The 24,532-nt window shown below is 35.1% G+C and overlaps 1 protein-coding gene across 1 annotated transcript in view; it reads left to right on the forward strand.

Annotated features, from left to right (window-relative positions):
* LOC150091333 (IST1 homolog) overlaps positions 1–22,436 on the forward strand; it is a 35,612-nt gene extending 13,176 nt beyond the window's left edge. Inside the window, exons 2-4 of the mRNA XM_090383245.1 lie at positions 3,851–4,083; positions 12,393–12,604; positions 21,768–22,436. Of these exons, the coding sequence (XP_090239371.1) occupies positions 3,851–4,083; positions 12,393–12,604; positions 21,768–22,052 (730 nt within the window). The 3' untranslated portion in view covers positions 22,053–22,436. The remainder of the gene's footprint in view (positions 1–3,850; positions 4,084–12,392; positions 12,605–21,767) is intronic.
* Positions 22,437–24,532: the final 2,096 nt, after the last annotated feature.

Here is a 24,532-nt window from a genome sequence, read left to right on the forward strand (position 1 = left end):
ACATCGCCAGTTACTGTTCCCCTACCATATCCAGTGTGTACAAGGCCTCAGCAATACAGACTACCCTCCCAGAGTGAACTTCTGCCAGTGGTTGCAACAACAGTGTGTCCTGAACCCCCAATTTTTAAACAACATTTTTTTTCACCGACGAAGCTGGGTTTACTCGTGATGGTATTTTTAATTTTCATAACTGTCATATTTGGTCTGACAAAAATCCTAATGCAATTCACGAGTCACGACATCAGCAGCGTTTCTCATTAAATGTCTGGGCAGGACTACTAAGAAACCTTCTGATTGGACCACAGTTTCTGCCAAACAGGCTAGCAGGAGAGCTGTACCTTCAGTTCCTGCAAAATGTTCTTCCAGACCTCCTTGATGATGATAATTTTCCACTTCCGCAACATCAGAACATGTGATTTATGCATGATGGTGCACCGGCACATTTTGCTCGAGTTGTGGCTCGGTATCTAACTAGAAGGTATGGTCAATGGTGGACAGGTAGAGGTGGGCCTGTAATGTGACTTCCCAGATCACCAGACTTAAATCCTATGGATTTTTGTATTTGGGGTCATGTAAAAAGCTTGGTGTACCTTCTGACATTAACACAGTTGAGAAATTGTAGTGTCGGGTTGGAGCCTTTCACAAAATCAGAAATGACCCAGGAATGCCTGAAAGGATTCGCAACTCAATGCAGAGAAGACTATAAAGCTGTGTATGGATGCAAGGACAACATTTTAAACACCTTTTGTAACATCCTGTAACATGTAACATCTGTAAAATCCTGTGGTGTTGAAACCAAAAATTAAAAATGTATTATCCTATGTTCAATAAAATCACCCTTAGAAAAGCATTCACAGCTTTTTGCCAAACTAGTGTTCCCATAGTCATTGGCAGATTTTAACAGAAAATGTGCATTATTTCAAAAATGGTTCATTTGCGGCCTGATGTTCACTGGGACTTTTTTGCTTATTTTAGTTTGTACTTTTCCCCTTTAATTTATTGACCATCATTTTTGAAACACCCTGTATATAAAGCGGGCATTAAGTAAAGAAACATTTCTAAATAACAACACTATTTTAAATATGTATTTTAATTAATGCTAGCACAGTAGAAAGGGCATACATACAGTTTTTGCGTAGTGAGCTGGTGTTCCATCGTGCATGAAAAAGAAATGCTGAAAATTGATTTGGACTTTATTAATGGAATTATTTGGTCTTTTAGAACTCTCAGATAACCTTCTCATGTCACAATTCTTTCAAAGAATAATGGTATGAGAATACCTATCCAAATTCCACACTGTCAAGCAAGGAGCATTTAAATCCTTGTTAGAGAATAAATGGAGTTAAAAGAGTAATAAACACAGTTATTGTGATAAGCATTTTTATTTAATTTAAATGTAGTTTCATCAGTCTGTGAAACATTGTCTACGATGTTAAGATTTATACTAACTGCCAAAACCACTTTGGAAAATTTCAGTCTTTTAACTGGATCATCCTCATTCAAACTTTGTAACAACACAGGATAACCCAGTTAAAAGGCTGGATCATCCTCATTCAAACTTCGTAGCAACATAGGACGACCCAGTTAAATGGATGACCTCATTCAAAGGATGACCATAGGATGACCTCATTCAAATTTTGTAGCAACATAGGATTATAAACCTTGTGTTTAAGTTCCTTTATGATTCTATTTAAGCTTCTTTTAGGTATTTTAAGGACGAAACTTCAGTTTCATAATGAAATTTTTTAAAAAGTTCTTTCAGTATCCTCTCGTACAAGTTGCAAATTGGCAGAGGTCTTTTAAGTAGATTTTTCACTGTTCCCATTTCATCGAACCTCTTAACAATTTGCATTATGGTCTTTATTGTGTGGATGGTTTATATCCGAAAAACTTCTTGAACTTGACGTTCAACTTCTACTTTACAATTTCAATCCATTCCACCACTGTAAGACTTGGTACTTTTCCTGTGGTACTTTACTCGTGTACTTTTCTTGAATTATTCTGAAACAGTAAAAAAAAAAAAAAATTGTAAATTAATTTTCAAATAACTTAAACATGTTTACATCAACAGATATTTAAAATAGTTTCCTTACTTATGCACCACCCAAATATCACACGGTTCTCAGACTAAAGAATTGAGTGAAGCTTCTGTTATTTTTGAAATCTTACCTAATGAATTTGTGCATCATACTAGTGGATGAATGTTAAAAGGAAAAGTCTGGAGAATTTGGGATACTTTTTTTTTGTTGTTGTATGCATATTTCTTCTATCTGTTTGTCAGCAGTGAAATAAAATATTAAGATTACACTAAAATTGTTAGAAACAATATTTCACTGTCGAGTAATGTGGGCCTAGCTTTAAATAAGGGTGTTTATTAGACTGCTCAATAAAATTAACAGACCACATAGAAATCATAGCGTAACATGTGCAGCTTGCAATGAAGTGGGAGAAAATTTGGTATGGTGGTGTACCACATAATTACGATGAAATGAGGAGACAGCAAGAAACTTTGGACAGGTATAAGGGACATTTATAGGGGTTGTATAAGAATTACCAAAAAGATTACATTACAGAAATCGATACAAGATGCTCGAAAATATGGTCACATGACAGCGGTACAGCATATGATCCCTCCATCGGCTAAACAGGCTAGACGTTGGTGAACCATGCTCGATATAAGGGTGCTTATTAAGATTCTGTGGCAACAAATCCCATTCTTCTACCAATGCAGACCTTTGTTCATGAAGTGAATAAGATTCCAGGATCTGTTCTCGGTACCTCTGTGCAGTTACACAGGGTATCAAAAACATTTGAGGGAGTGCAGCCATTGATCATCATTCCATCTCACACAAGAACACTGCCTCCACAATAAGTGTCCCTTTCTCTGATATTAGAGGGATAGTATCGCATTCCTCGTTGTCTACAGGTGAAATAATATCTAGAATTTGCCTGTAGGCTAAAACAGGAACCGTCAGAGAACAGAAGTGTTGTACCCCATTTGTCAGGCTCCAAGTCATATGCTCATGGCACCAGTTTCAACGAGCTCTGCAATGGTTTGCGGTTAATGGGATACAAACCCACTGACTGCATCTGACCTCATCCAGCCTGTCAAGAGACTATATATTGAGAGACTTTTGAGCAACAAACAGCATCAACTCTCACACTAATTACGTCTCCTTAAGACTTATTACTTAAATAAAATAAACATTATTTATAGTTTATTATGTTTTATTATTATTACCTTCATTTATTACCTATAGACAGTGGCATACCCAGGTATCATCATAAGGGGGGGGGGATGGCGACAAGGCTTTTGAGTTTTTTTTTTTAGAATACCTCCTGCATTCTTTTTGTTTAATTTCAAATTTTTGATTAGGGGACATATGCCCCCTCTGCCCACCCCAGAATATGTCCCTGGCTATAGAGATGAATGTGGCCCACCATCCACTCATAGACAAGGTGGAAGGCAGCCCTGATGTGGAAGAAGGTTGCCGACCCCTGATCTAAATGATGATGAAGACTTACCATCCTGAGTACTGGAGATATGGCTATACCATTGAGCAAGCCAAAAACATGGGAATGATGTGGCTGGCAACCCATGTTTTTATAGGCACGAATAATTTGCATAATGTGCAGCTCTGTAAGGTGGTAGATCAATTTATATTGGATACTCAAAATTTTCATGCCATGATGCTAATTATATCAAATATTCGCCTTCAGTGACACTGTTCACAATAAAATATTCATAAAAAACATTTTGTTCTGTTGAGTAGTGTAAATATTTTGTTTTTATTTTTGCTATATAATTTTCCTTTGGGTGCTTCATCCTATATATTTCTTTCATTACTAGAGGATTAGATGATGGACTCAGTGAACCAATTTGTAGTATTCTCTGGGCTGCACCTCGTCTTCAAGCCGATTGCCCCGAACTAAAAATAATAGCTGATCAGTTGACACAGAAATATGGAAAACCATATGCCAAAGCATGTATGGAAGGTGCAGTAACAACAGTTAATGAGAAATTACTCCATCGACTAGGCATTCATGCACCACCAAAGTTACTTGTTGAGAATTATCTTGTTGGTAAGTAAAATTCTTGTAATCTATTGTTCATGCAAGTGGTTTTTCAAGTGGTTTACTTGGTAAAGATTTATGGACTCTGAATTCCCTTAATGCTTTGAGTTGTTTCAGAAAATTTACAGGCCCAGCAGGTGAGTTCTGATACGGATAGGCTCTGTTGAGTGATATTTTTTTTTTTTTTGTACAAATTTAGAATTTAAAATTTTTTTATTATTATTTTGACTTGTTTTCACTAGATCAAAATTATTGTCAAAAATTAAACCACAGTTTACAAAAAATTGAATCACAATTTATTAAAAATCATCAATTTTTTCGATGCATTGATAACCTCTACATTTGTTTACATATCACTTTCAGTGTCTGGATTTGAATTACAGAAAATTTCTTCAGTTTTGGCTTTTGTAAGCCAAAAATCAGATGACAGTTCTAGCTCCTACTGGAAAATTTGAAGACAGTACAAAAACAGATATTAAGACCTTGAAAACATATGTATGAGAGCTGTTCTGAAAATATGCAGACTGAGATCATTGCTCTGAGTCTGAGTCACTTGGGAGGTAGGTATGGGTCTCCTTTTTGAAATAGCATCCTTCACATTCTATACACCTTTTACAGTGGTTCACTAGCTTCTGAAACACATGCTGCAGCCCATTTTCTGAAAGGCATTGCAGGATAGCGAATGTGGCAGATTTAACTTCTTCATTTGTGTTAAATTTTTTTTCTTCTCAGCTCTTTTTTTGAATCTTGGGAAAGCCCAGAAATCACATGGTACGAGGTCTGGGCTGTATAGAGGGTGGTCTAGTGGTTGACCACCAAGTTTCACTAAAGCTTGCATTGCTGGTTGTGCAACATGTGGCCTAGTGTTATCTTGAAGAAGAAACCATTCTTGATTAACCAGTTTCGGTCTTTTTTGCAAATTGCTCCTTTGAGGTGAACTTGCAACGTGTTAGCATAATATTCTCCATTTACAGTTTGTTTCTCAGGAACCCAGTTCAGTACCCAGTGCTGCATTAATATTCTGCAGACGTCAAAAAACAAAATCAACATTAAATTTTTTGATGAACCAAAAACTTGGTTATTTTGGAGGCGGCGAATCATGGTGTTTCCATATGCTTGACTGCTGTTTGGACTCTGGATCAAAATGTTTAATGCAGGACTCATCACACGTGATTATTTTATTCAAAAACTACTTTTGCCTAACTTTACACAATTCGATTGTGATTCTTTGTCTAATAATAAACAAAATTATTAGACAATCTTTCTCATCCCCATCATAAAACACGCTTCACATAGACTGTTATAACAAATGCAAAAATGAATACTACATGATACACTTGCACAAACTTAGAAAAGGTGGGGGAACATTCCTAGACTGCAAACTCGTCACTCATTTCCGTAGCAACGAAGCAGTGTTGCCAGTCCACACATTTTCGTTACAGCCCTCATATATATTCCTCAAAGGGTTAAGGCTGAAAGTTATTGGACACTTTGCTGTACCATTCTGATGGTTGAAGCAGCTGCTAAATATGGCAAAATATAACAGCTCCGCAACAGAACAGATTGTAATCTGCCTTTGTTGTTGATATGTTGTTATGGGCACACTATGACCAAAGTAGTTGGTATGTAAAAAAAAAAAACTTTTTTTTTTTTTTTTTTCAATAAAAAAATTATAGCTGAATGAAAAAAAAATATCTTGAAGCTTGCTGAAGATGTCCTGTCTGCAAAAAGGAATTAGAGTGCTTAAGTAGCTTTAATGGCCATAACACTTCAGAAATCAGGGAAGAAGCTTATACCATTTATTGCTCTCTTTTGGGAAAGTTTTTTTTTTTTTTTTGTTTTGTTTTGTAAATGAAATATATCTTTGGATAGAAAGTCAGAAGGTTTTATGGAATTTGCTTCAGAGCCACCAGCGCATAAAAAGTGTCAGACATTGTGGTGAAATTCAAAATTCCTCAAACTGAGGAATTTTGGACTTCAGAGCAAACTAGATATTGTTCTGAAGTCCAAGCTAGATGGCACAACCTATGTTCACCACAACCATCAATGAGGCATGGGTGCCACAAAATTTGCAGTTTCTGTAATATTGCTACCCTTCAACTAGTACTCAACAATCATCCTTTTTGTGAAGTCCATCAGATCATGTCTCTTGCCTTTATCAATCAAGTACAGTGATTCCTGTTATTTGGGGCAAATCTTAAAAAACAGAAACCAATCGAGAAAATAACCAAGGTTTACTTCGCCTAATTGGGACAGCATGGCGTTTAATTGGGGCAGGAGACTGCATCACTGGAGATTACCCTATGATTGTCTCTGACGGTACCATGTGGTTCGGTCAAAATTCTGGAGGTCACAACCATAAAACAATAAAAACAATTAGCAGTCACCTGTTTATTGGGCTTTTCTGTTAGTGAATTCTATCATAAACGGACAGTAAACTTGATCGTACTGAATTTGCAATAATACCGACAGCTGGAATTCTGTGGGTTATTATGGTGAAATGTGTTTACACTTCCGTGAAATCTTCAATCATATAAAAAAATTAATTTTCAGATCTCTTCATGCCTATTTTTAAAGCTTTGTAACTCGTTACTCCGTTCTCACTTGCACATATTGTATTACTTGCAATTTGTGTGTGCCGTGTTCTTTGTTATTGATTGCTTATCTTTTTACTGTTTTAAATTTTAACCCCCACCCACAAATGTCAGTGAACAGAAATGTCAGCTAGTTCGTATGTACATATTACAGTACGTATTAATTATTCCGATTATCACATATATTCTTCTGATTTTCACGGATCATTTAATTTTTTAATTGGTAAGGTAATAAAGGGTAAATTTGTGCTTAATATATCTTTGCTTTTATAGCCTGTGGATAATATTCCTCCTATTTTCACTAATTAGAATCGCTGTTTAATAGAATTAACATTCAATTCACAAACGTGATCACAATGACCGGCACTTACTGCACATCGTATAGTGAACAGTACTTTCTATATTGAGTTCGTCGTAACATGATTTGATTGTACAGTGAACCAATTGTAAAGGGGGGTACATTGTATTTTTAACTATTTGCGTGAAACTTCAGATAATTAGGGCAGCCACTTAATCGGGCCAAAATGCCCGATGTGTCCCAAGTAACTGGAATGGACTGTACTTTGTATGGACTGCATGCCATAAACCTGCAACATGACATTTACCAGTTCTCACCTTGACACATGTGCCAGGTGGGAAGGAACAGCTGATTGCTAAATCATGGGGGTAGTCATGATATTTTCACTGGACATTGTATATTCTTACACAAATATACATCATTGTCCACCTTTTAAAACCCAAGAATTTTTCATCTCAAACAAACAGTTTTAATTGTTGGAGATATGTTTTCCAGTATACTTTTTGTGTTCTCAAAAAAGTAAACTTCCAAGATTGTCAATTTTTTGTAACAAATGCACTTCATATTGAGGCATTGTTTTCAGAGAAACCAGTTTGCAGTACAGTACTAAACAGGCAATAAGGAATGGCTTGGTTACATAATTTAAACTTCCATCCATCTGTGTAAACACACAGCAACAATAAAAGTGATGTCATATCCTCACCTATGTCTGTTGGTTTTGTTTCTGTGGCCTGTGTAAGCGAGTATTGTAAATGCACACTGCTTTCTTAAAGTTTATAAAATATCTCAATAAACTTAGGAGCAAAAATAATTGAATTAAAAAGCATACATTGGTAATTAATGCAGACTTTACTGTAATACACCACTTGTATGAGACAAAAGATGACTGTAAAAAGAGAAATCAACTTATCAGCAAATATATGATTAAGCATGAAGTTTCAAGCCAAAATATAGAATATATGAATATAGCATATTATAATTATTAGCTATATGGTGCAAGGAAGCCTGAGGCTTATGCTGCACCAGCCAAAAAAAAAATTCCCTAGTTACCCTGATTGAGAGAGAGTCAAAAGTAGAAAGGAATCACCAAGAAAGAGAATGATGATGATATCCAGCTCAGGACCCTGGGTGTGCCAAGCCCATACTCACCAGATGTGAGCCCGGGGTTAACTATAAATCATTTCTGCTTTCATTTAATAGATGCCAAGTGAATTTCAGCATATATTTACAAGCTAATGAGAGCCCAATATGGGGAGTACAGTGTGTACAGGAAGGGAGAAGGGGTTATGCTGTTAGTTAAGAAACACATAAAATCTAAGGAAGTGCATCCAAATGATGTGGATGAACAATGCAATGTTGAGTCTGTTTGGTGTGACAAAGCACTGGGAAAGGAAAAATGAGAGTAGGTGTGTGTGTTATAGACCTGATGAATATAATGAGCAGTTATGCAGAGAAATAGAGTGGGCCAGTAAATTAGAATGTCTTATAATGGGGGAATTTTAATTTCCTGGATATTGACTGGAATTTGTGTGTTGGTCACTCACACACTAGCAAGGCTTTTGTGGATTTATTGGATGATTGTTTTCTTACAGCATGTTCGGGATGCAACTAGAGGGAGTAATACACTTGATCAGATTATCCCGAAAAAGACCTCCGAGGTTGGGAAAACTCATGTCAACAAAATAGGCAACTCATACACCAACCATTAAGTTTAATTATTACTGTAAACAAAATGTTGATACAAAAATATAATAAAATGTGAAAATTATATTTACAATGAATAAAACTGATATGATAATAAAATGTGATAACTGTATTTACAATAAAATAAAATAAAACTGACATAATCTACCATAAAATAATATGAATTAAAACATCGTTACAATAAAATACTATAAAACATACGCGTAATTAAAAGCGATAAAACCTTTAGCTTTCGGAAGCGTCGGCTTCCTTCCTCAACAGTATCAAAGCTTCTTGCAACACCTCCTTAAATAGCAGGCTCACGGTGCTTCCACACGTGGTTCAACCAGCGTATGGTCTGAACCGGAAGCGGAAATAGCTCGGGAGGGTGTCAAACGGAACCGCTCATCCGTACTCAGGACAACAGTTTCAAAGAGGGGATGCATACGCATGCCTCTGTCCCTATTAATAGTATTGTTATCGGATGAGCAGATTCGCAAGCTCTCGAGCCATTTACGGTCCCAGAACCCATGCGCCCGGTCAACAACCCTCTTGATCAGATTATCAGTAGTGATTCTTCATGCATCAAGAATCTGCAGATAAAGGAACCACTAGGTGGCAGTGATCACAGTGTGCTGAAGTGGGATTTACTTAAAGAGGTAACTACTATCAGGGGTAAAGGGATGGGTTTTTGCTTTCCTAAAGGTACGGTGGTCTGAGACAGTATTTAAATTCTATACAGTGGAACCAACTGATGATGTTACCAACAGCAAATTCAAATTGGGAAACATTCAAAGAATTAATCTTGGAAGCTACTACGCTTTTCATACCAACAAAGAAATATTCTTCAAGATTTAGGCCTAAATGGATGTCAGCTCAACTAATTAGGCATGTGACAGAGGAAAAAATGCATGGGATACATATAAATTAACATGTGACACAAAAGCCTCTGATAGATATAAGCTGGTCTGTAACCAAGTTACAAAGGAAGTTAGGCAGGCGAAGGCAGATTACGAGAAATCTTTGGCAAAGGATGCAAAGAAAAACAGCAAGGAGTTCTTTACTTATGTAAACTCTAGAAGGAAGGGGATGAATCAGATTGGTCCACTTGATATCGATGGATCAACTGTTGATGATCCTGCTCAGGTAGCTAACAAACTTTAATTTGTTAGCTACCTGACATATATTTTTTTATATGTCAGGTAGCTATAAATATTTTGCATCGACATTCACACATGAGGAGTTATTCAGGGAGGGGAATGCCAGAGGTGTATTCAACTCTGGCAGTAAGCTAGATAATATTGTAATAACTGAGAGTAAAGTGGAGGAGAAATTGTTGAAAATAAACACAAGAAAGGCACCTGGGGTGGATGGAATCTATCCAGTTATATTAAAGGAGGCGGCAAAAGAAGTAAGCACACATACCCTTAGCCATAATTATGAGAGCTTCCCTGGACTCGGGGGAGGTACCCATGGACTGGAGATGTGCAAATGTGACCCCAATCCACAAAGGAGGATCAAAGGGAGACGCAGGTAATTACAGACCTGTTAGTTTAACTTCTGTTCCAGGAAAATTAATGGAGGCACTGGTTAAAGAAGCATTGCAGGATCATCTACGCAAGACTTCAGTTATAGCTTGGACACAGCATGGGTTTGTTAAGGGGAAGTCTTGTCTGACTAATTTGATTGGATACTATGATGTAGTCACAAAGGAACTGGATGCAAAGAATAACTTTGATATCATATATTTGGATCTTAGAAAAGCCTTTGATACTGTTACACATGGAAGACTGCTGCACAAATTGGAGCAGTGTGGCATTGGATGCAAATTGCTGCTACGGATAAAGGGATGGTTGAGTGGGAGAAGACAGAGAGTGGTAATCAATGGACACTGCTCTTTGTGGACTAATGTTATTAGTGGAGTCCCTCAAGGTTCAGTGTTGGATCCATTGTTGTTTTCTGTATTTATAAATGATATTGATTATGGTATATTAGGCTTAATGTCCAAGTTTGCAGACGATACGAAGGTTGGCAGGGTTGTTAATGACACTGACAGTACACTGCTGCAACAGGATCTAGAAAAGTTGAGCAGATGGGCTGAGAGGCGGCAAATGAAGTTTAACATTGACAAATGTAAAGTACTACATTTGGGAAGCAGTAATCCCAGAGTAACATATCAACTCTGTGGTACCACAGTGATTGTTATTGTTAGTTTGTTTGTTATTTGGTTTTTAGGAGCATTAGCAACTAAGGCCATATTGCTCCGAGGATATGCGGTGGTCATTCCCTGACCTTTCCACATCCTCCGTATTTGGTGGGCACGGGATTGAACCCTGGTCTAATCAAGAAACGTGTGCTACGCACTGCTGCTCCTGCCCACCTGGCTACGGAGGCACCGGTACTACACTGACCGTGGTAGAGAATGAAAAGGACCTGGGGGTAATTGTGCAGGCAGATATGCCTGCACAATTACCTGAGCAGTGCAGACGGTCTGCAAGAGTAGCTCGTGGTGTCTTGTCAGTGATATACAAGGATAAGGAGGTGATTATCCCCTTGTATAAGGCAATGGTCAGGCCACACCTTGAGTACTGTATAGAGGTCTGGAGGCCTCATTTTAAGAAGGATGTAGAGCTGTTGGAACTAATACAGAGAAGGCAACAAGATTAGTGAATGGAACAGAGGGTTGCTCTTACGAAGAAAGGCTTAAGTTTTGCAAATTATAGTGTCTGGAGACTAGGCATCTGCAAGGTAAACTGATTGAGGTATATAAAGCCTTGAATGGTTTGAGCATGCTCAATGCGGATGGGATTCTTCCTCTTGCTCAGAATAATCGCCTGAGAGGGCATAAATTCAAATTGAGGAAAGACGGTTGTAGGATAGATGTGCGGAAGTTTGTCTTTAGCCAGCGGGTGGTTGATTGATGGAACAAACTTCCATTTAAATTTAAATAGATTCAAGGCAGAACTTGACAAACATTTGGACCAAGTGGATGGGTGAAACAAGGTTTTTTTTTTTTTTTTTTTTGGCTGATGCTATATAAGCTTGCATTCTTGCATCATGTGCCTTTGCTAATGCTAAAGCTGAAATTCACATGGAATTCAAATGAAAATTGGAAATTCACGTGGATTTCAAATGAATTCAAATGAAAGCAGAAATGATATATAATATTCTATATTATATGAATAATACATAGTATATGTATAGAATAAATGATTCTATATTTTGGCATGAAACTTTATGCTTAATCATATATTTGCTGAATAGTTGATTTATAATGATCTCATTCCATGTTTAAGTTTTCTGGCCATCGCCGATCTTAACAATCTTGGAATATTCTCTCTCTGTCTCTCGTCTATGTACATAGTGTAGTGATCATAAATGATATTTGTGTATATTCTTCAGTGTTATCTGAATGTAGTTTTTTTTGTGCTTGTTGCGCTATTTCAGAATTTGTTAGCAAGATAAAATAATAAACCAACTTCTTTGAGTCTGATTACTGTTGATTAAGACACAGGAAACAGGTTGATGTGTCTTTATATCCTTGCCATCTTTCTATGGAGACAAGAAAGGTTGTTATAGATTTTCTTAAGACTATTCAGAAAATAGATTGCCAGATCTAGGGGTCATCAGTATATTTATTTATTTGAGATACTAGGTTTGTTTTTCAGAGATTATTAGCAAAATGTTTAGTCTTTTTATTGTACTTCAAGTAATGAAATTTCATTATATTTTTTTCTGTGCAGAAATTGCCAAAAGCCATAATGTGCCTTATGAACCTGACCCTGTAATCATGAAATCCGAAGAAGCTGTTGATGTGGCTTGTGAAGGAACTTTGATTGATTTCAATGATAATAATAAACCTCCTAGACCTGGATTTAGAGGGGGTGGTGGAGGAGGCGGAGAAGGTCAAATGATACATCCATCTGCTCCACAGCCTTTTAATTATCCAGTAATAGTAAGTATGTTTGTGGTAGTATTGTGCCCATAACCTGCACAATTATGTCACCAAAAGTTTAGGTGTGGTATAAGTATTCTCAGATTGTTTGATTTGTTTTCTCTAAACATAAATAAAATCAGAAAATTGTTTAAAAGCCGTACTGATTACTCTCATACCTTTTCATCCTAAACTTGCCACCCCAAAGTCTTCTTTGCTCCTGCTTCCTTCTGTCCCCAAAGCCAGTTAATTTGTGACATAATTTTCATAATGATCGATTTTATTAATTAGATGTTAGATTTTTAAATTATTTTCTAACAGTCGTCATGTCCCCCCAACTCCCAGGATATAGCTTGTGACCACCAATTTCACAACCACTCACTTATGCTCTACTCTCTAACATCAGACTTCATCATCAGGAAACCCTTGAATATCAAAGGTGTAAAGCACTGTGACGTGAATATTGGTAATTTGCATAGTTTCAAAGAGGTTTGATATCATATCAACTATTTTTGTTATTTGTTACTGTAGTCTGTTTGAGCCTTCCAAAGTCATGAGTAACTAATGTTGTGAAAAGATAAAAAAGAGTGATGCAACAATCAAGAAGTGATCAGTCATCTAATAAGACCAGGAACACTTACAAAGAATGTTGAGAGTTGGTGGGTGGAATCATCAAAAAGTATACCTGCTGTCTGAAAGAACATTTTAATGAAAAATGCTTCACTGCATTATATGTTAATATTTGTTCCCTCTAATGACAGCAACATGCTTGGAATTTTTGTTCGCGCTAGAAACATTGCTATCAGTGGACCAACCTAATATTGCTTTTAAATGAATATCATGAAGAAGGCCAATCCATTATTGATTAAAAATTTGAGGCACACTATTATTTTAATTATACAGTAATAACTGCTTTCTATGCAAAACTTCAAAGCCCTTGTACCAAACTGCAGGGGCATAGTGATTTCTTTTAAGTAAAAAAATTGTGTACAGGCAGTTCCCGCTTTATGAGTTCTTTTTTAAGTATCAACAGAATCAAAAATATGAACATTAATTACAATAAATAAATGATAAACATTCATGAAAGCATTCAAACCACACACATGGCTATACAATACATTACTACTGTGCATGTGTTTATTTGTTCAAACAGAGATAAGGAGGGAGGTCCACCTCTTAAAGGATTTTGGAAAGAATTCCATATTCTAGATGCAATCAAAATAATGAATCAGCCTGGGACAGAATTACAGAGAAGAACATGAAGGGTGTTTGGCATAAACTCTGTCATAGTTTATTGATAATTTTGAAGGATTTCAAGAACCAGCAGAGATCTTACAAAATGAAACAGAAGCGGTTGTTAACATTGCTAACCAATTGTAGCTTGAGGTTTCTATGACTGACGTCACTGATCTGCTTCAAACATACAATGGAGAGCTCACAAATGAAGACCTTGAAATGGCAAAATGTGAAGAAGCTAAGGAAGAAGAAGATTTAACAGCGGAAATTGCTGTTCATTCCTTCACTCTCAAGGGGTGTGAGGAAGCTTTTCAACACATAGAAAAAGCAGTTGAGATTTTCGAGTCACATGATACAAATTTCGAGTGCGCTATAAAAGTTGCTACAGATTTAAAAAATGCTTATGCATGCTATCATGAAATTTATAAAGAAAATAGAAAACTGTCTTGATAAAAAAACACCTCTTGAAATATATCCAAAGAAGAAGACTCCTTGTGTTTCCAATAAACCATCAATGAGTGTGCATTTAGTCGATGATGATGAAGAATAAACATTCTTTAACATTTTGTATGATATAAATAAATTATTGTTTTAAGCATAAACTATTGTTTTGTTGACCTTTATTTAATGTTACTATGGTCAAATTTCATTGTTGAGAATGTAACCCCTGTTTTAACATTACATCTATGGGAAATAAATTCCCGCTTTACTAGCACACATTATGAATGAATTAACTTGTAAAGTCAGGAACTATCTGTACTTCATTAATTCATAAGTATAGTTCCTTGTATGTAGTGAAGTTTGCTCACATGTACGGAAAGAGACCGCCTAATATGTGCAATAACTTTTTTATAGCTTGCATAATACAAGGCTTTTACCCAAGACTTAATTAGCATGAGCATTAGTAGAGATATATGAGCATGAAAGCAAGTTTATATAACATCAGCCAAAAAAAAAAATTACATCTACTTCATTTACTGCACTGTCTTGCATCTCATATATTGTGGATATAATTTATAACTGGGTTATTCAGGTCTTTATAGTGCTTATCTACCCAGTGATAAGATCTCAGAAAGGATTTAAATTCAGTCTTGGATAGACTTGTCAAACTGGAGCCAAATTGCGGTTGAGTTCAACTACATTAACTAACCCAGGTCTGGATAGTGGCATAAACGTTTAATAAAAAGCTGTATATTCTCCATTGGAGCAGTGCCTTTTATTTAGATTAGTGTAATACCATGGCCACTCATGACAAAGTACCTCCACAATATGAGATTGATGCACTATGTAGAAAATTCAGTTTACTCATAGCTATGTACAGAAAGGGGGTACCCAAATGCATAGCGACTTTTATAGATTACTATATGGGTAGTATATGAGTTATGCATGAAAAAAAAAAAAAAGATATACTTTTTCCCTAGACTTAACTATGTTTTCCCGAATATTTAAACCAGGTGCCTGCCTAATGGTTTAATTTCAGGGTTTGTATGAGAGTAGCAAAGACAAAGATTTTTTTTTTTTTTTTAATAAATTATGTTATCATTGTGATAAAACATTAACAAAGGCATTCAAGACTTAAAACTGGGGCCATTGTTGCCTTGTCACAAATTCTATGAATCAGTAGAAAACAGTTCCAAAGCATCACTGTTCGTGCATCAGTTATTTGCTATATTTGATTGTGGCATGCATGCTGCTTTGTTTCATTTTCTAGACTTGAAATTATGAGTATATTACATAAACATTTAATCATTTATAACATTGGTTATAAGTGCAAAATAAATGCAAAGTTTTTCAGTACATGGCTCAGTGTCACCATCCTTCTAACAACTGTTTACATGAAGCTCATGCATATTTGAGAATGAATCCATTATGGATATATTTTTATGGATTAATTTTTTGGTACATGTCCTCTCATTATACCATTATCTCTATGGGAAAATTGCTCGTTATTTACAAACTGCATTTCAGGAATGAATGGTATAGAGCAGTGGTGCGCAAACTTATTTCGCTTGTGACCCCCTTTATTAAATATAAAATTGACGCTACACCTCAATGTAAACCCTGAGATAGGATGACCAGATTTTTAGAGAAGAAAAATGGCATTTTATAAATTATGTAGTAGAAAATTTTATTTGAGTACTGAGAAAGGAATAAAAAAATTGTTTCCTTTTTAATTTACACATTAAATAATTGTTTAATATTTTAATTGAATACAGCAAAAAATCAAATTCTTATTCTTCAATTAAGATTACAAAACAATAAAAAATGAACAATTACAAAACAAAGCAATTAATGAAAAGGATGAGCACAAATTTAGACCAAAAATATTTGGTCTAAATTTTTTGAAAAGGATGAAAAGGATCAATTAATGAAAAGGATGATTGCACAAAATTTAGACCAAAAATATTTGGTCTAAATTTTGTGCAATGTTTGAAATTACTAATCTCATGTCATCTGGATCAAGTCTGGAACGCTGTTTTGTTCTTATAGCTGTTAATTTTGAGAAGCCAACCTCACATAAATTGGGGTATGTAGACCCGAAAGGTAGCAATGTTTGTATCACCATTTTCGATAATTCCGGATACTCATCTTGAAGAGAAAGCCAAAATTTCCCCAAGTAGTCTTGAAAAAATCACATAATGCTTCGTCAGACGACAGGTCGGTAAGATCTTCCTTTTGTTGAATGGTAATTTTGGGGTATGAAGAAATTTCAAAAGCAAAGGGATCACAAATTGAATACAACTTTTTTTTCTGGAGAAACATTAAATCATTTGGAAAAATTCTTAATTAGCATTGTTAGGTGGGTGGCATGATATCCATAAATTGTAAGTGTTATTATTTACAAGTTGGGAATATTAATAGGTTGGAATAAAGTAAAGATAAAGCAGGGTATAATAGCAAATGCATGGAAAAATTTAAATGATATATTTTTATTTAAGTGGAACCAAAAAAAAGGAATCATGTCAAAATTAGTTGTACAAAAGTGGTAAAAAAGATATAAATTTGGGTGATAAAGCTAGATATGATGTAATAGTAGTGGTGGCAAATGATGCAAGAAAGCAAGCTTATATAGCATCAGCAAAAAAAAAAAAAAATAAGCAGCACTACACACTTCTCCCATCCATATCCATGAAAAATTTGTCTGGTTCTTCCTTGAATTTATTAAAACCATCCTCTTTCACAAAAACAGATGGAAGCCTGTTCCAACAATCAAGCACCCGCTAGCTGAAGGCTAACATCCGCATATCTATCGTGCAGCCATCGTTCCTCAACTTAAATTTATGGCTGTACTCTCGTGTGTACTCTCAGCAAGAGGAAGAATGCCATTCACATTCAGCTTACTCAATCCATTTAAGGCCTTAAACATCTCGATCAAATCACCCCACAGGTGCCTAGTCTCGAGAAGCTGCAATTTGCAGAACTGGAGCCTTTCTAGGCAAGAGCACTCTTTCTACCCTTCACTATTAAAGGCAGAAGCTATAAATTTTAGTAATCTTATTAAGTTTGCTAATTCTTAGAGGAATTTGAAAAATATTTTGTGCTCTAAGAGAAATAAAGGATAATGTTATGAAACATCAGTGCAATAGAAAGTTTACTCAACAGAGCATTTCCAATTTCTTCTTCTTCCTCAAAAAAATACATTTAGAGATATCATATATATCTGATCAAATTTATGGTTATTAATGTTTAACACAAGTTTATTGTTTAAAAAAAAAATGTTTTTTGTGTTAAATTTGATTTGAACTCTGACTTTCCTTTGTATTCCATTTTATTTTGAATATAATACAGTCGAACTTGGTTATAATGAGCATTAAGGGACTGACAAAATTTCCTTGTTATAACCATTACTCACTATATCAGTGAGTTAAATCTACCTCCCATTTTTTAAATTCTCAATAACTTGATAAAAAGGTAGATTCAAAACACAAAAGAAATATTTGAGAGAAAAAATTAATATTAGAGTATACCTACATATTATTGTTATTAATATGCGTGTATTAGGTTTTTAAATCGATCAGGGCCAACCGTTGTTACATACAAAATTGTCGTGTCAAAATTGTTTAGCAAATTTCACTACACATCTTCAATGGTGTAGTGAACCATTGAAGCAATGCTTCATCGATGTTTGTATTCTTGCACTTTCTACTTTTTTTTTTTTTTTTTTCCCGGTTATGTTTTTTTCCAGTGCTGATATGTAAAGATGTTTATTCTTCCACAATGTCAATACCATGAAGAGGACAAAGAAAACTTTTTACACACTTCAACATTTTTTGCACCACATTCTAACTCACGAATAATTTCCACTTTTTTGCGAATCGAAAGACACTTTTTAACTGATTTTACTTTAAAATGCCAGTAAAGTGTCTGCATACAAAGTTCTTATAAGTCTCGTTTCCAAAATTCTTAGAAGTCCCAAAATAAATTTATTGTCCAGTGAATACAAGACAATCTGTAAATAGGGTAATGCGACAAGCGGAACACCAATTCACTATTGTATAGCCCCCATCCACGAAAGGACGGGGTCATGAACTGGCTGCTGATCCAATGCCGATGGTCATAAAAGCTAAGTCACCCTTTTCATTTTTGTCTATTCCAAGAATTGGGTTTTATCAACTACCTGAGCAATTAAGAATGTTTGCATAGTTACCAAAATTTGTATGGTATATCTGTGTAGTATGCTCTTTATAACAGTGAGCGATTGTATGGGAATTCACATAAATTAAAATTATGGCTTTTTGCTTGTTACAGCTGTGATCTCATTATTTCCGTGCTCATTATAACCAAGTTCGACTGTATTTTTATAAAATTTTCTTTTTTACCATATTCATGGCCTAATTAGCATCTAAATTAACACATGTTGTTAATTTAGATTAGATTGTGAATAAATTTGCTTATATTTTGGGAACTACAACTTGAAATATTTACATAAATATAATTTTGTTTTATAATTTGGACATTCCACCCCAACCTTTAGTCCAAATTAGTGAGGTTCTATGTATAATGTTTGTTTTACAGTGCTTTAGGGATAGAGATTAAGTAGGTTGTCGTACCTGTATTATTACAAGGGCTGTTCAATAAAGAATGATCATAATTTTTTTTTTTCTCACAACGTGCCTTTATTAATCATCCATATTTTGATTGTCCTTTTCAAAGTAGTTCCTCATATGATGAAATGCTCTTACTCCATTGTTTCTGCCATGCTTCAAAAACATCATGGAAGTCATTTTTTGACATTCATCTGAGAATCACCTCCAGTGTCTTTACAACTTTGACTGAAAAAGTTTTCCTCATAGTTCCTTCTTCAACTTTGGAAATTAAAGAAATTGCAGGGTGCAAGGTCAGGGCTGTTGGGCAGATGAGGAACATGTTTGACATTAATGCTGGCTAAGTGCTCAATGACAGCATGAGCAATGTGAGGTCTCACATTGTCATGATGCATCCACCCACCTGTATTCAGTTCTAGTCATTTGCCACAAATGTGATCCCTCAGTGTGTAATACAGGTCTGTAATAAGATCTTGTTACAGTTATATGACATGGCACAATATGCTGGTAAACCATTCTTTGGGTGTCAAAAAGAAAAGAGATGACCATAACCTTTACTGCAGAAGCCACTACTTTTGCTATTTTTTGTGTTGGTGATGATGTAGATTTCCAAACAGAGCTTTGTTGCTTACTCTCTAGGTTGAAATGATAATGCTGTGTTCTCATCTGCTGTTGTCACCTTGTACAGAAACTCACTGTCTTTATTAACTATCTGTTGCAGCTCCTGAAAAACCTCCATGCAAACTTGCTGTTGCTCAGGTATGAGTAGTCTTGGAACCTGGGGTGTACAAACATGTCATATGCAAATGGTCATAGGGAATACCGTGCGTGCTTCCTACTAATATTCTCAAATCTCTGCCAGCTGTGTTACTGTTATACGATGATCTTCTCTCACAATTACTGAAGCAGCATTTATGGTTTCTGTGGTGGCAGCATTGGTTGGAGCTCTTGGGCCACTGATTTTTGAGATTGAATCACATTCATCTTTAAATATTTTAAACCATCTGCAAGCTGTGCTGTATGGAAGTGTAAATTCACCATAATCCTCTTTTTAATATTTCATACTCTTCAGCCAATTTTCTTCAGATGGAAACAAAGGTTGAGAGCAGCATACTGTTTCTTGTGTGTCGTGTCCATTGTTACACAGGTGAAACTGAATAGGCATAAACTTGACTGATTCCATAGTTATTTAAGGTGTGGCTGTCGTGTTATTATTATTATTATTAGCCATATGGTGCAAGGAAGCCTGAGGCTTATGCTGCACCAGGCAAAAAAAAAAAAAATTTCTGAATTACCCCGAGAGAGAGAGAGAAGTAGAAGGGAATCATCAAGAAAAAGAAGAATGATGATATCCAGCTCAGGACCCTGGGTGTGTCAACCCCATACTCACCAGATGTGAGCCCCTGGGGTTGTTCTCTACTCATCTTGCCTTTCTAAAATCTCAGAAGTTTCAAAATTATGGTGGGATGAAGAACTAAGTGTTTCATTTAGACTTAAAACAAAATTAGGAAAAGAGTGAGGGATCCTTCATCTCAAAATTGTCATAATTGTGCTAGAGCTGTTTTTGTCTCCTTAGAAAAAGTCCCAAGTATACCTCATGTCCCTTTCACTTATAATAAATAGATGTTTATTTAAAGAAATTTAATTCTGCTCAATGTATGCATAATATTTTTTATATAAAGGCAGTTTTCAATGCAAAACAATAAAGACTGCAAAATAAACAGTTAGCTTATATATTTTTCTGTATTTCACAGATCCATTTCCAAAAAAAAAAAAAAAAGTTAAGATCTTCACAAGCAATAATTCCAAAATGTGGGTCACAATGTGAAGTTCATTCCAATGTCACTGTCAAATTCAGAGTGACATACTTTCTGGGTATTCCATCTCCTTTTCAAATGAAATTGTATGTGTACTGGTATATGTGAATCTTTTATTTGAATTGTGGATATATTTCACAGTGTGCTCAAAAAAATCTTTTATTCTGTCAAATTCACAAACAAAATATACCAGCTTCTTCAAAAAAGCATTAATTGGCTTAATTATTATCCTCTTGCAGTGCAGCAAAATATTATACAATTCACAGTACTAAATCACATTTATATATCATTTCACATAGTTACCAAGCTGAATAGGCATTTTCTTTCATTATACATTATGCTTATTTTTTAATTTTTTTATAACAGCTGTTCCAAACATTCATACATCACATGGCGAGTGCATATTTTAGCAACATGGTTATCACGTGTTTACCTTCACACAATGCATCATTTGCATCAGCCATAGTTAATTATATTGTGATAGTGCTAACAACAAAACAGCTTTTTTTTTTTCTTTACTAGCCATTTACGGCGCCTCCGTAGCCAGGTGGGAAGGAGCAGCAGTGCGCAGCACACGCTTCTTGATTAGACCGGAGTTCGAGACCGTCACCACCAAATACGGAGGATGCGGAAAGGTCAAGGAATGACCACTGCATATCCCGGAGCAATATGGCCGTAGTTGCTAATGCTCCTAAAAAACCAACCAAACAAACAACAACAAACAATTTACTAGCCATTTAACAATGTAGGCTTAGTATTTTCAATATATGTAATTAAAAATATCTAAACAACGAATGTAATTCTTCTAGCATTCTAAAGAAAACAACCAGTTTTTTGGAGTTGCACAACCATTGCCTGTTCATTTTTAATCCAGATTTACTAAGGGTTGAGTAGTATTTTACCAAAAATGATCTATTGTTGTTATTTTTTGGTAACTTTTTCTGAAAAAAGAAATTGCTAATATTATGTATTGTCCAAGTGCATTTGTTTGCTAATATTATTTATTGCCCGGGAAGTGTGTATGTCTGAGACACTTTGAAATATATATCTATAAATGACTTTTTCAATATATTTTTTTTTATTTAGATTGATGAAAAACAATTAGATTCATCACTACCACCTCCATATACATCTCTGCCAGCAGAAGCATTTCGAGCTCCAGCAGGTGTGTATATACCACCAACAAATCCTCATAGTTCTCCAGCAAAGCCACCAAGGCTTTTACCAGACTCCAACAAAAGCATAGCCCCTGTTGCTTCTCTCCCTGAACTTCCAGCAGTTCCTACATCCAGCTTACCAAAATTATCAGATGAAGAAATTGATTTTAATGATCTTAGCAAAAGATTTGAAGAACTTAAAAAAAGAAAGTGAAGTTATTCTAAAAAGTTTGTTAAATTTGCCATTAATTAATATTTCGGGATGAACTTGTAGAATATAATAAATGTATTTGATATTGTCCAAACATATTTCTTATCAAAATTAAATATTCCTTTCAAATGCAAGAAATTTGTACTAATTTTGACTAGGCCAAAACATTTTGTGTGTGTAACAAACAAAATGTTTTGTGTGTTACACACACAAACAGTAGAACACTCATGCTCAATCTTTTACCTGTCTTCCTCCACTATAAATATGCCACTTGCTCTGTTTCCCAATGTAAAAGGAAACATTTCATAGTCAAAATGTTAGCTGAAATACATCTTTAAAACTTTAATTATGCAATCCCCCCCCCTAAAAGAGGAAAGTATGTAATTCTAATTAGTTTCAATTCTGCACCTTTCAGTATTTAGGTATAAATTTATTATTGCAAATAGGATTTTTAAAACTGAGATCAGTGAGTCACGATTGTAGTTTATTCTTAATAAGTTTCATGGATAAGAAAACTTAATCATACACATACATGCTTTCATACTGACAAATGAAGCACAAAGCAGATTTGTGAAATACTAGGTAGTATTTTTCAGAACTGAAGTGAATTATATCAGAAGCTATGTGGATTGGAGGAACCCATCAGATTTACTTCTGCTAGTTTAATCAACCAATCAGACATTGGCTATGGGAAGGTTTTGTATTCACATTCTACCTACAGGGCGCCTCTGTAGCCAGGTGGGCAGGAGCGGCAGTGCGTAGCACATGCTTCTTGATTAGACCGGGGTTCAAGCCAGTGCCCACCAAATACGGAGGATGCGGAAAGGTCAGGGAATGACCACCGCATATCCCCGGAGCAATATGACCTTAGTTGCTAATGCTCCTAAAAAAAAAAAAAAATAACAAACAATAACCGCTACCTACAGTCCTTGAAACACTATTGCCATTTATTTTGCTTTATTGTTATTTTTGAAAATTTAGAAAAGTACTATAGTAGTTACAATGAGCAGGTTTGACAAGCATCTTTTATCATTTCCTTGGTTCACATTATAGATGAGTTCAACTATGTAGTGTCACTTTTGAGAGGTGGATTTCTATAAATGGTGCATTCACCATAGTATAAGCACTACAGCCATAAAACCTCCATATAGTGACATTAAGATGGCTGAAATTTTGCAACTTTGGTATGAGGGAGTACTCTAACAAAGAGTTTCTGAAATTGCACTTAATGAAAAGCTTTGTCATTTTAGCTTTGACAGTATAACAGTACAAAAGAGTAAAAAGATTATTCAGAACAAATGAAGTCGTATTATATTTATTAACTCATATTGAACTGTGGAAAATATTCTATACAGATATTTATTGTACACAAAAGATGAGATGAACCAAAAAATGAATGCAAGAACAATCAGCTAAACTTGCATGTTTTCATCTTGTACAAAACAGTATGAGTGCAGCCTTTCAGCATATACTGTTTTGTACTGACATCAGAAATAAATATGTTAAATAGCCAGAACACAAGTATAATGTGTTAATACTGTACATCAGTCATGCATGATTAGATTTTTATATACTCTAATTATCACTTTTAATAGCAGTAATCCCAGAATAAGCTCTTCTTCCCCAATCATAACCTTGATGTGCCTGGTGTTAGCCCCATCCCATTTTTTTAGTTACCATTGAAGGAAACTCAATACATGCATATGGGTTTCTCTGATGGTGACACTTTGAAAAGAATAACAAAGAGAAGAATGTAATTTTGTGTTGTGAAATGGTAAAACTTGGGTGATTAGTAGAATCTATGAATTTGTAGAGAAACTTCATTAAAGTACTATATGGATCTTACAAGGATTAATAAAATAAGATAGTTTTTGTTATGTAGAGATTTAGTGCATATTATAATCTAGATATATTTGTTTATTGTAAATTAAAAAATAATCATTTACATATACAAAAATCATCCTTTTATAAGTGTTGAATATCTGTTATTAAAATTCTCTGAAAAATTTGCAGTACTTGTATCAAGTGTAGCCAATGTTTTTAATAAAATATTATTTTATCATTAATTAAAATAAGTGTAATGATAATACACACATGTGCACCTTCAGCACTTGTTTGCTTAAAGTAAAAGTTATGTGAAAATACTGTTAAATAGAAAGCACAAAAATTTAATTGAAAACAAGTATTTTAACTTGCAGTATATGACCAAAACTATTCAGGTACATCTGCATACACATATGTAGTTGCAAAAAGGATTTTTAATTCAAAAACCTAATACATAGAGCCACCTATGGTCTGTATGACATCTTCAACGGTTGGGCATACTTTCAACCAATGTCTGGTAGATATTTGACAAATTTTGCCTGAATTCCTCCTGTAAATTATCTGATAGACATGGTTTGAAAGAAGACCATTTTGAGCACAGCCTAATTCTACACTCCAGTTCATCCCACAGGTGTTCAGTGAGGCTGATGTCCAGGATC

This window comes from Mastigoproctus giganteus, chromosome 1 (genome assembly GCF_048544385.1).
Source record: "Mastigoproctus giganteus isolate SK-2022 chromosome 1, ASM4854438v1, whole genome shotgun sequence".
Classification (NCBI taxonomy): Eukaryota; Metazoa; Arthropoda; class Arachnida; order Uropygi; family Thelyphonidae; genus Mastigoproctus; species Mastigoproctus giganteus.